The sequence below is a fragment of the Lissotriton helveticus genome, chromosome 1_2, assembly GCF_964261635.1.
Source record: "Lissotriton helveticus chromosome 1_2, aLisHel1.1, whole genome shotgun sequence".
Taxonomy (NCBI): Eukaryota; Metazoa; Chordata; class Amphibia; order Caudata; family Salamandridae; genus Lissotriton; species Lissotriton helveticus.
This window is the reverse complement of record NC_136058.1, coordinates 176174402-176186869: the sequence shown is the minus strand read 5'-3', so window position 1 is coordinate 176186869 and position 12468 is coordinate 176174402. Positions and strand designations below refer to the sequence as shown.

The window sequence follows — 12468 nt, the reverse complement described above, 5'->3', positions numbered from 1 at the left end:
ATTATATACTGTATGCCAAATTCTAATGCAATCCATTTTGCATTTATTCTTCCACTTATAATCACCACTTAGGACTACGACTAGAAAAACGAGGATATTCGCCATGGCAGTCTCCTTGTGTATGTGCAGATTACTTCCCAAAATTCTTGTGATGTTCAGAAACGTGACCTGACATAAATTCAGTAGTTTGATTAAAATGTTTGTATGGTTTTAACCATCATAACAAGGTGATAATTCCCATAGCCACCTCCCTTAACACAGGCCTTGTCACATTATCTCTAGATAAAGCAACTGTTAAATGGGCTTTGATCCCTCTTGCATCGCCCTTATCCAACGTCTCGGGTAGACCTCACCATGTGTCATTGGCAGCTGTTCTCTTCATACATGTTAGTGGTTGTATATCTGTGAACCCAATCGTACAACCCATTTGCCACTTTACTAAAAGGTCTGTGATGTCCACCAATTCATCATTAAACTCATGTAAACTAGGGAGGGTCCATCTAAATCTTTGAAACTTGATGTTTTAGCTGCAGTTTATTTCCTTGTTCAGAAGATCGTCAAATAATCCCTGCTTTAATCCAGGCACAGGTTTGTATTTGCAAGCTCAGAGGGTAGCATATTGGTACCTGTTTGAATATTGGGGTACCAGTTCATTAAAGTGTTTTACATTTTGTCTGTTGCAAACACCATTGTTATGTATCAAAACTGTAGCCAAGCACAGGCTTCTGTTTGGAATGCATAAATTTTGAGGATTGTACAAGAGGCGAAGGTGAGGTGCTAAAGTTTTAGCACACAAACGCATAATCTTGGGTGGCCGCCTGAATAAAATCCAGATTCTGAAGGAATCATGAAAGCCACAGCTAGAGCAAGAGAAGTGCTTTTCTCTTTGGGAAGGGTAAAATGTGAGTTCCCATGTAACTGATGTGATCTTACCTGGAGTGCTGGAGAGTGTATTGCCTAATAGAGTTTGAAGGTATTGGAGAACCAGTATACCGAAAGGGAAATTTATTAAGAATCAAATGCGGGACTGGGTCGGAAAAGTCTAATAGATCAGTGCCGAATAGCATTGTGACTAAGCCAGCTTTGGCAAATGGGGATCTCCTGTACTCCAGGTGGACGGACATTTCCAATGTAAGTGCTGCCTGTATCTCTGCTTGTGCCTTTTTAGCTTTAGGGAGTAGTAACAGGAAAGATAGTTATTGATCATTGTGAGGTGCTGGAAGGGAAAATGCCTGCATTTTTTGAAAGCACCTGAACAAGAGCCTCACTGGTCATTGGGTCATCAATACGGACGTCCGGAAGTAAGGAACGAGGCAAGGGAAATTTCAACACGTAAAATTGACATAACGAAAAATAATTTAAGTGGCGCTGGGCACTAAAAACGTGACCTCTGCAGTACAAACAAAAAGGGAGGTGAGGTAAGGAAGAGGGGCTCTAGTGGGAGGGTGACTGGAATCTTAAAACATATATAAAATGAATCGGAGTGCATCATTGTTTTTATGATTGCAATCAATTGGTGCTTGTTCAGAGAAGAATATTTCCTTGCGGAACTCTTTACAAAAACCCAATGAGCAATCTTTTAGAAGAAGTGGTGAAGACAAACACAGTACATGAATTGAAAATCCGTATTGCAGAGTTATTAAGGGGAAAGTTGGCCACGGGCCGTGTTCTGGAATTCTAGTGTAGTCTTTGAAATGGGAACCTGTCAGTTTTCTTTTTGTTATTATTTGTTGTGGAATTTGTAAAGTGTATTGATTCCTAGAATATTACAGTTGTGTGTTTGTTTGAAATAACCTTACTTGGTTGCAAAACGCACTTATTGAGTAATCTCTCTTTCTGTCAGGTTTAGGTAAAGAACTGGATGGTGTTTTTTGACAAATGGAGAACTACTTTCAAACGGAGTCGTATAATCTGGACAAGGTGTTAGATGAATTTGAACAAAACGAAGGTAAGCATGAGTGCAACCTGAGGTTTCTGTTTGTAACTGAAGCAGACCAAGCCCAAAACACTGCAAACCCATCCTGGAGGGAGAGCGGAATCTTCAGGAAAGCCATCACTAACATATATATTTACTATTGAAAAGAAATGGAGACTCTATGGCACGTCACTTGCATGGGGCACTGAGAAAGGGTTCTTTGTAATTACTCTTAGATACCAGATTGGAGGACAGAGGGGGGAAGGTTACTTATTTCCACACTCTGAAGGATGCTTATGAAATCTACTTGTAAAATCAGTGATAGATGTGACGAACCCCCAAACAGACTTTGCACTGCTTTCTTAGGCGCCTCTGATGGCTGTTGAATGATATGTGCAGACATTAGGCCATTATTTTATCTATCACAGAGATGGGATGAAATCAGACCCTTTTGTAAAGAAGTATTGTAACAGATTAACCCCATAATCTGGGTTGACCTGTCACCGGATTGAGACTTTTAGCTGTTGGGATGAGTGAAAATCTAGGCAACACTTATTGCATAGTCAAATTGGTCAATGCAAGACTGCCATCATCAAGGGGTGGAAAGATCCAGTCCATTCAATAGTGTATGCTAGTAATGAGGGATTTAGATTTGACTGACAATGGAGAAGAGAACATAATAAAACAAAATGTGCAACACTTTTACATGTGAGCTCTGTTCATTGCTTTTGTGTCAGAGAGGATGTGGTGCAGCAGTATCACTTGAAAATCCCTAACTATGGTAAATATATATTTGCAAACACAAAGCAGGTCCCACCTTGGCTGGTTTTGGGGGCTGTATAGGGGCTGTTAACTTGGAGACAATCCTATATAATATCCCATGGTCGGTTGTACCGAGTGGGGTGGTGCTCCTGAATTAGGCTAATGGTTTGTTGCTGGGGAGATGGAATACCACAACAGAAACCTTCCAGAGCTTGCTTCTTTTAGGCGGCTTAAACCACAATGTACATCTTTCAAGTCTTCTTAAATATCTTGTATGAAACAAACATGATTTTCTAGAATAATTGAAAAGAAGGTCATCCGGTTGTCATAGGAGTCAAAGTGGCTTAAGAACCACACATTGAAATCTTTTAGTACAGATAAATGACTCATAGCAGTTTGCACACTTCACCTTCTGCAGCCCTTTAGTGATGGGTTACTTTGGTATCAGACCAGAAACTCGCTGAGTGTAGTGAAGAACAGATTAGAATTGTCTGGTTAAATCTGCCAAAAGAGTAAACGTGTTCAAAGCTGGGCTCAATTGTTTCAAATACCTTTTTAGGTTTTCGGTTTCCCACATAGAGCAGATTTATTTTGTCTTGAGGTTTTATATAGCATTCAGGCATTGGGTAGAGAAGACTTGGGGTGTTGGGCCTTAAGGCAAAAACACCCTTCATGAAATGTCGCTCTAGCATGGGAGTTACTTGTTAATAACTTGTTTGAAATAGCTCTCTATACCACGCACGCTTTGTTTTTAAGTGCTGTAAATATCACACGTTACTGTTATCCATTTTAATGGTAGTGTACCTACCGACGCTGTCAGGGGAAGCTGCTAACAGGGAGGAGAAACGCCCTGGGGAGGACCTGCCAAACAATCCTGTTGCCGTGAGGGGAACGGCGGTAGACACACTGCCAACACTGCCAGCATCCTGACCGCCGCGAGGGCAAGGGACTACATCCCCCAGGTGCCCCGGCGGTCGGGTGACGTCAGCGGAGCGCCCGGAGGCGCGGGTTAAAGGAAGGAGAGCCGAGCGCTGGTGGCGAGCGCTGTCAGGGGAAGCTGCTAACAGGGAGGAGAAACGCCCTGGGGAGGACCTGCCAAACAATCCTGTTGCCGTGAGGGGACCGGCGGTAGACACACTGCCAACACTGCCAGCATCCTGACCGCTGCGAGGGCAAGGGACTACATCCCCCAGGTGCCCCGGCGGTCGGGTGACGTCAGCGGAGCGCCCGGAGGTGCGGGTTAAAGGAAGGAGAACCTCTCGCACCGCGAGTCGCGCGCGGGAGCGCCGGGCGAAGACCGGGCAAAGGGCGGGCCCTCTGTGGCCCTCAGTGGACCGAATAGGACGGGACGGGCCACCCCCCTTGTAACTTCAGTCAAAAGAGGTACAGTGCACACACTTTAATATAACTTTGCTTGCAACATCACTATTTCCACGGTGATTATGCCCTCTAAGGGGGGAACAAGCCCAGCTTCGCAGGGGTGCCATATGGTACAAATGCACCAAACGCTTACTTCAAGCTCCCGGCCTACTGTACATGTCACAGATATAATCTGTCCTTGTTACTCCCCATCCAGTACGCTATCTCCCCCACTAAATTCCCCAAGAATGCATAACCTGTCCCCATTGTATGAACTAAACACCCTATGCAAAACAAAGTATGTCAGTGTGGACGCACCCCCTGTCGCCAAAGGCACCCACACTACAAATATTAAAGGCTGTACACAGGAAACCCCCTTTCCTATGAATAAAGTCAACACACAAGCCTCTGTACTTTCATGGTTGCTACCCGCCAATAGAGAGCACGATGAGGTCAATGCCGAAAGGACTCAATCCAAATCTTATATACCAAGTATAAGCCCCGCTTTGCCTGTTCATAACCTCCCTACCACCATGGAGACTGATGTCAAACTGGATGAATCAATATCTCATTCCCAGATCTTTCTTTTGACTCAGATTGAACAACTTGTTAAAACCATCATTTCCCCACTAACAGAAAAAATAAACGCTATAGGGGAAAGGCTCTTGGGTCTCGAGAACAAAATCACGGCTATCCTGAAACCCATCAATAATCCTGTAACATCGAACCGATCCCAGCCAACCACCACTCTTCCAACAGCTAAACTAACTGCCATCCTCAAAAGCAAGCAAGGCACCCCACAATCCCCTACAATTCCTTTTTTAACTACTTCCAAAGCTCCTTTCAAACCTACTATATCAAGGCCCTCAGAGGTCAAGACAGGACGCAATGTACCATACATACACCTCCCGCCAGAAGCCGCGCCATACGTGTCCGTCCTCTCAGGAGTACCACCACTTGCCCTGGGAAAAGTTGAAAGACAGCAGGACCTAATGAACAAAGTAATATTCTGGATGGGAAGAAATAGACCCCTACCACCGGACAAAGACGGCGGAATCCTGAGTGTGAGAAGGGTGGGTTGGTTGGGCCCTCTACCAAAAAACATCTCAGGGGACTTGGTATTGGTCAGATTTAGGAACCGAAACATTGCACCATATTTAAGATCTTGTCCAGCCCGAGATGGGGATGGCCCAATACAGATTTGGGACCTACATGATTTTTATCCCTGTATGCCAAATATCTCCCGGTTTGGAACAACAATAGCAAAGTATCGGAAATCCAAGTGGTAAAATATCCCTTTTTTGGTTTCATGACGCTCATGGTTACAGTTTGCAGATATTGCACCTTAAAATTGTAACAACTGAAATTGTTTTATTTTGGTCGACTTTCACACTTGTTTTTAATTGAATGTGCATAAGTAAGCATTTCTTGTATTAATTGTGATTATGATTTGATGTATTTGCTGTGCTTTTATGATTTTACGTGAAAATCGAATAAAGCTATATATATTTACATATTTGCAAACACAAAGCAGGTCCCACCTTGGCTGGTTTTGGGGGCTGTATAGGGGCTGTTAACTTGGAGACAATCCTATATAATATCCCATGGTCGGTTGTACCGAGTGGGGTGGTGCTCCTGAATTAGGCTAATGGTTTGTTGCTGGGGAGATGGAATACCACAACAGAAACCTTCCAGAGCTTGCTTCTTTTAGGCGGCTTAAACCACAATGTACATCTTTCAAGTCTTCTTAAATATCTTGTATGAAACAAACATGATTTTCTAGAATAATTGAAAAGAAGGTCATCCGGTTGTCATAGGAGTCAAAGTGGCTTAAGAACCACACATTGAAATCTTTTAGTACAGATAAATGACTCATGGCAGTTTGCACACTTCACCTTCTGCAGCCCTTTAGTGATGGGTTACTTTGGTATCAGACCACAAACTCGCTGAGTGTAGTGAAGAACAGATTAGAATTGTCTGGTTAAATCTGCCAAAAGAGTAAACGTGTTCAAAGCTGGGCTCAATTGTTTCAAATACCTTTTTAGGTTTTCGGTTTCCCACATAGAGCAGATTTATTTTGTCTTGAGGTTTTATATAGCATTCAGGCATTGGGTAGAGAAGACTTGGGGTGTTGGGCCGTAAGGCAAAAACACCCTTCATGAAATGTCGCTCTAGCATGGGAGTTACTTGTTAATAACTTGTTTGAAATAGCTCTCTATACCACGCACGCTTTGTTTTTAAGTGCTGTAAATATCACACGTTACTGTTATTCATTTTAATGGTAGTGTACCTACCGACCTTGGAAGAAAGGAATGCTTTTGATTCGTACTTTGGCATCTTCAGATAACTGTAGATTTAACCATGATTAATTCACACATTCCTTCTCCACAATCCGTACTTTTCATTACCATCTGAAGTTGGTTTTATATTTGAAAAGTACATTATGCACTTGCGACTGTCAATTTATTTTCGTTTGTGTTTCACCACAGTATTTTGTTTTGAGACTGCTAGACTATTAAAAGGAAATGTCAGCTGATACGTGTATGGTCCAAGCGAAAATAACAGATTTTTAAGAGCTTTGACTAAACAAAATGAATTATTCCTACTACTTGTAAGGAGATAGATCACTGAATTAGAAATGAGAGAAGATTTGGAAACTCATTTGTGGACGTTAAACTCTAATAATTCCTTTGAGAAACCTGGGCTTGCTGTAATCGGGAAAACTAACAGTAATGTCTCCGTTACTTATAAGGTGCACTTCCAAATATACTGTCGGGACCTGCTTAGAATTGCTAATAACTTTGTTGTACATGAAATATTTTAGGATGCTGTCACCTTGTAAATGTTGTAATTAAAGTACTATTCTATGTGCATCTAAATTTAAGGTTGGATTTGCTGTTCTTCCATGTAGTTTTCAGGAAGCTGTGTGATTAGAGGTGAATCAGTTAAACATCAAATACCTTAACACTTAAATATTTTTTTTCTTTCCATTCATCAGTTTTAATCTTTTAGTCCTATTTTCCATCATAATGCTCAACTCAATAGGTCCAGTGCATGATCTATCCAACACCAAAATCACACACTGGCCCCCCAAATTGCTAAATCTTCCGTCTGTGCTGCAAGACCCCTTTGTTGCCCATTTTCTGCTGCATTAGCTTCACTGGCTCACCCTGCCATACCCTGCTCCATGCATTAAACATTAGATGATGTGATATTCAAGACGAATGAACTGTCTGTATTTGAAGACCTAGTGATCATTTGGTGCTTCAGCTAACGTACTGTCAGAATATTGTCACCAGTATCACGTTTTAATTCTATAGTAGCCTGTTTTATTTCTAAAGTACATTCCTTTTACAAACTTATTCAGATTAGATTTAGCATTTTAATATCCTTGTCAACTTCATTACCATTGTTTGCATTATCTTGTGTGAAATGCTGTCCATCGAGCAACGCTCCTAAATTTTGCTCTCCAGTGGCTCGAACATTAAAGCTCATACTTAATGTTATTACACTTTCTTTCTAATTCCTAATATGGTGACCTCGATTGTTTTGACTAGGACTTCTGGATATTTTGGGCTACTGCTATGGTTGCATGCCGCTGCCTGCTTGAATGTCTTGGCACTAGACTAGCACTCACTGATCCCTGGCAATTTGTCTTGTCTGGAAGCAAAAAGAAGCTGGCGGATTAAAAAAGAAAGTGCCATGCAGAGTGGCAGCTCTACAGTGACCATTAGCTTGTGTGTGCGCCCAATCGGTCTTCTTATAAAAACATATAATTTACCTTTGGTTCCTATCCATGCTTTGATGATAGCAAATGGCACTATACTAGTGTTTCATATGTAGTTTGTAATGAAAAGACTACATCAGAACTATGGTACTTTTTTAACTCCTTAAACTTGATTTACATTGAATATGGAATGTTGCCTGCCTGAAACCCAGTTAAGTAGCTTAATCAGTTAGATATATATTTCTGGTGAAAGCCCAGAGGCTTCCAACACATTTCAAATGGCCTGCCAGAAGTTAGCTCTGTGCATTCAAGGGGACTAAAGCCTTGACTCTGGGGACAAGTGTTGGTAGTTAATGCACCAAAACCGAATTGTGACTGGTCCTGAATTGCTGTGGGCTCTGTCTTTATGTAAGACTGCAGTGCCCTTTTCATGGGGACTAACCCTTAGGGAGAGACCCTAAATGGGTCTCTTTCAGTTGACCATACTAACCAGGATGGAGGTTGGGTAAAAACAATTAAGAGAACACTCTCCATATCTGAGGAGAAGTTCGACCTTTAAAAGAATCGGGTGGAAACAGGCTGCTGCCTTTGAAAATCATAGAGCCAGACTTGCATTAATGCGGAGGAAAGGATGGTTCTTTAAGCGTGATGCAAGTTCATTGTTACCAATGCAGTAGTTGCCTGAATTTTTTTTAGATTAATCGAGAGATGAAACTATCTTGAGAATTGCTTTGTTATGATAAGTGAGCCTTTATTGTATCTGCTACCTGGAGAACCAGTGAAAGGGCCACGTGGGTTTGAGTGATCATTGTTCCTACTAGGACCTAGGACAGAATAGGCAATGTTGCTGTTGTTATATCGCTCGCATTTGGTCTAGTTCAGTAAACAGTTATTATATCAATGGCAAGGAGTCACTGCGGAAAACTAAACCTTTACTTAGGATGAAAAGATAGTGTTTTTCTTCATCACCTAAAGGTTCCGATAAAATGTGCTCACATTATGATCAGGTGAAGAATGCCAATTTTCTTTACAAAAAAAAGTTTGTGATGACCTGAAGTTTAATAGCCGTTGGTAGTGATCAATATTTTATGTTGAGAATTTAGATTTTATCCATCCACAAAGATGATGTAAAGGTTATAAAATATCTAGTGTGAAGATTTAACAAAGATTTTAAGACAATGGTATGACAAAATTGATGTCTTTGATTAAAATTAACCAACTCTTCATGGATAGTATATTTTTATAATTATTATCAATAACTATTTGATATATTGCACTTAGTATCTGTGTTTTATTGGTATACTCAGTTCACCATGTATGTTGCATGGTTAAATGTTTGCTTTAGCTTAACGAAGATTCGGGCAAACCATTGCCAGTGTTTATTAAGGGCGCACATTTTTACTTTCTTATTTGAGGTGAAATTGTGCAGTGGCAGTATTATTTCTTTAATAAGTTTCTCAAAATTTGCTAGGAAGAATATCTGTGTTTGACCCTCAGTGACACTTGAACAACTGTTGTTAAATCCAAAATATTTCACCATCTTTTATACATTTTTTTCTTGGGCCGAGTTATGGTCTGAGACAGAGAGCCAATTAGGTAATTTAAAAATAGGTAGTCTTATGGTCAGTTCTGAATGTAGAGATAAGTGAATTATCAAGGATAAGATGTTCTGGGTTGAAAGTGACAAATAAGTGTAGCCGGTATGATTGTCCACTAATCCTAATGGAAAGTTTAAAGTGCCAAGTTTTGTAAATAGGCTAAAATACGTTTTTCCAGAATTATCAAATTGGAACTAAACATCAGTACTTAAGCAATCCTGTCTAGTAGAAAAGTTAAATTCATTACTACTTGTATAAGGACCGGTTCACATCTATTGAATTTAACATTGGGTATCTCGCCTGCAGAGAAACATTCGGAATAGATGAATTTTAAACCTACCGCATATGAGGTAGAGGGGTCTTGGGATCCTAGTATTCTAATAATGCCAGTTTTACACCTCTATATTTCTCCCATTTGAGTGTATGACCCCATCCCTCATGAAATGGGCTTATTCCTAAGTGTTTTGGAAGTAGGTCTCATGCGGTCTGTGTGAGTACAGACCACATGAAACACCATTTCCTTGACTGGGATACTGACTTCTACTTTCGCTTCTCCGAACAGAACCACTAATTACAGCCCATTGTTACAGATTTTCTGAAGACATTTCAGGAGCATACCTTTTCAAATTAGTTACTTAGAGACATTATCTGATCTAAATGCCACAAAGCAGTGAAAATGTCCCAGGCCTGCACGCCGCGACAGGGCGAAACATGCGTTGCTGGCTGTTCTGATTTGGTCTGCTTCGGTCTGCTCTGTTACTTTTAACCAAAAACAAATAAATAATTATCACTAAGTCATCAGCCTTTAACAGTTTTTTCTTTCTGATATGTGTGTATACAAACACGTTTGCTCCTTACTTAAGTATTCATGTACATATTATATGTAATGATTAATAATTTGATTTGTAATGTAATTATCCCCGATTGACACAATAATTTGGAATACTCCCCAGATGTGTGATTAGCAAGGGATGATTTTGAACTGGGCTTGGAGCAGTTCTAGTATCAATATATCTTTGTCTTTTGTGATCTGGGATCTTGTAATGAGTAATAAAACAAGACAAAAACTAGAAAGGAATTCAAATACATGGTTGCTTTGTTTTTGTGGCTGATCATGTGTTCAGGACCATAACCCCAGAGAGATGCATATGTCACAACTCTCCTCAACAGTATTTACCATTTGAAATGGTGTGGGTGCCTTTAAAATCTTGCTTGCGAATTGCATGATTTCAGAGGGAGAGTTTGTAGTTGTGTTACTGTTGCGCCACAATAGTTATTGGATTTCTGATTTTTGTAGCTAGGTCTTTGGCCTATACCAGTATTGGGTAAAAGTACAATATAAGTTAAGGATGTGTTTTGGGAGCACAAAAAGAAATGGGTGCAATGAGCAGACCCCTTGAAACAGACCGGAGCAGGGAAGTGATCTTGGACTGGGGTGGAGAACTGATGCAGCTCACTAGGAGCACAGCTGGGAGGACCTACAAGGATCAGGGACAGTGAGTGCCGGAGGGAGCATTGATAATATCGAGGAAGGGGGAATTTGAGTTGTTAGGTGACTTAGGTGAGTGGGAACCGATTAGCTTATCTACTTCCGAATAACCGCATATATAGCCAGCCTCTTGTATATTAGTTTGGCAGGGGCTTATTCTGTGTCTCCCATACACACAGATGAGCTCCCACCTGCACACTGCAACATATACATACATACACACACTCATTCACTTCATGTGAACACTCCAATGTGGCTCACGTGTGGCGCTTCCTACAGGACTGATCACCACGTACTTCATTAACTTCACAATGATCATGCATGGCACCACAGAGTGGTCCTTTGCCTGGCTGTGTTTTTTGCACAGTAACAGGCTCAAGTTCTTTCATCTACCACCTGGAACCTAATTTCTCAGTTTTGACAAATCCAAGATACCCCAAAATTTTCCAATTTATTATCGTTTTTGACACCTGAAAACACTTGTGCTCAATTTGACTTCAATTTCTAAACAATTTAATGTGAGCTGTTACCAATGTTTTTATTATGCAGGTAAAAAATGGCGTGGTCCAAATCAGTGTGTTCCCTTTTTTTCATACATTTCTAACCTTTTTACCCACACATTTCTTAATCATTTCAAGCGGCCTCACCAATCTATTCTTAATTGGGCAAGCCGGCAAGCAATGGCTATTTTTTTGCAAATTGCTATGATCTATAACTTTAGACAAAAACTTAAAGAATATCAAGTCAAGCTAACATATATGTATTTTCTCCAGTATTAGGGTGTCTTTCATAGATTCACATGCTTGAATATTCCCCGTCACCGAAGTGGGAGCCTCACGGTAAATAAAATAGCAATAAAATCCCAATAAAAATATGTAGGAATACATGGAGAGAAAGAAAAAACTTTGCAACATATCACTGTCATTATTTTAGTCCAAACTTTAGCCAATCGGGCGCAAGCACCCCTCCAGAACCTTCTCCTCAGAGGCTCAGGCCCTCAGATTTTCTACTGCACGTCGTGTGAAGGGAGTCTCTCTGAGCTCTGCTCAGTTGTTCTACTTTTCTCTGGTTTTCCAGTACTTTCAACCATGTCTTCAAGTAAGAAGTCTTTGTTTAGACCTTGTTCTTCTTGTGGGAAGTTGAGACTTTATTCTGAGGACCCCCACAAGAAATGTATTTACTGCTTATACCCGGACCATGAGGTAGGCAAATGTAAGATCTGCAGGACTTTCTTCACAAAAACCTTGAAGGATAGGGAGGGTCGCCTCCTCCTCTGGTTACAAAGGCTGAAGGACCAGGATTCAGCACTTTCGGACGCAGAAAGCCTGGTGTCCGGTACGTCTAAAGCCGCCTCAAAGCGTAGCAGTGTGCAGGATTTACCTTCTCCCTTCTTGAAGAAGAAACTCTCAGTTTTGAAGGCTCCTGCGGTGTCCCCACCTCCTCCTGCTACGCCGACGCCCCCGGGCGTCTACAGCTTCTTCTAAGCACGTTTCTACCTTAAAACGTGTAAAAACGTCGACTGCAGCGTGTCTGATCGTCCCGACGACGAGATCTGCCGTCTCCGGTTCGTCGACGACAACAGTCGGCTTCTGGTTCGTCGACGGTGGCTACGTCGATT

General features: G+C 41.2%; 1 protein-coding gene across 1 annotated transcript in view; it reads left to right on the top strand.

Moving 5' to 3' along the window:
• ZFYVE9 (zinc finger FYVE-type containing 9) overlaps window positions 1-12468 on the top strand; it is a 676896-nt gene that overhangs the window by 270015 nt on the left and 394413 nt on the right. The window contains exon 3 of the mRNA XM_078670659.1: window positions 1844-1948. Coding sequence (XP_078526785.1) covers window positions 1879-1948 — 70 coding nt within the window. The 5' untranslated portion in view covers window positions 1844-1878. The remainder of the gene's footprint in view (window positions 1-1843; window positions 1949-12468) is intronic.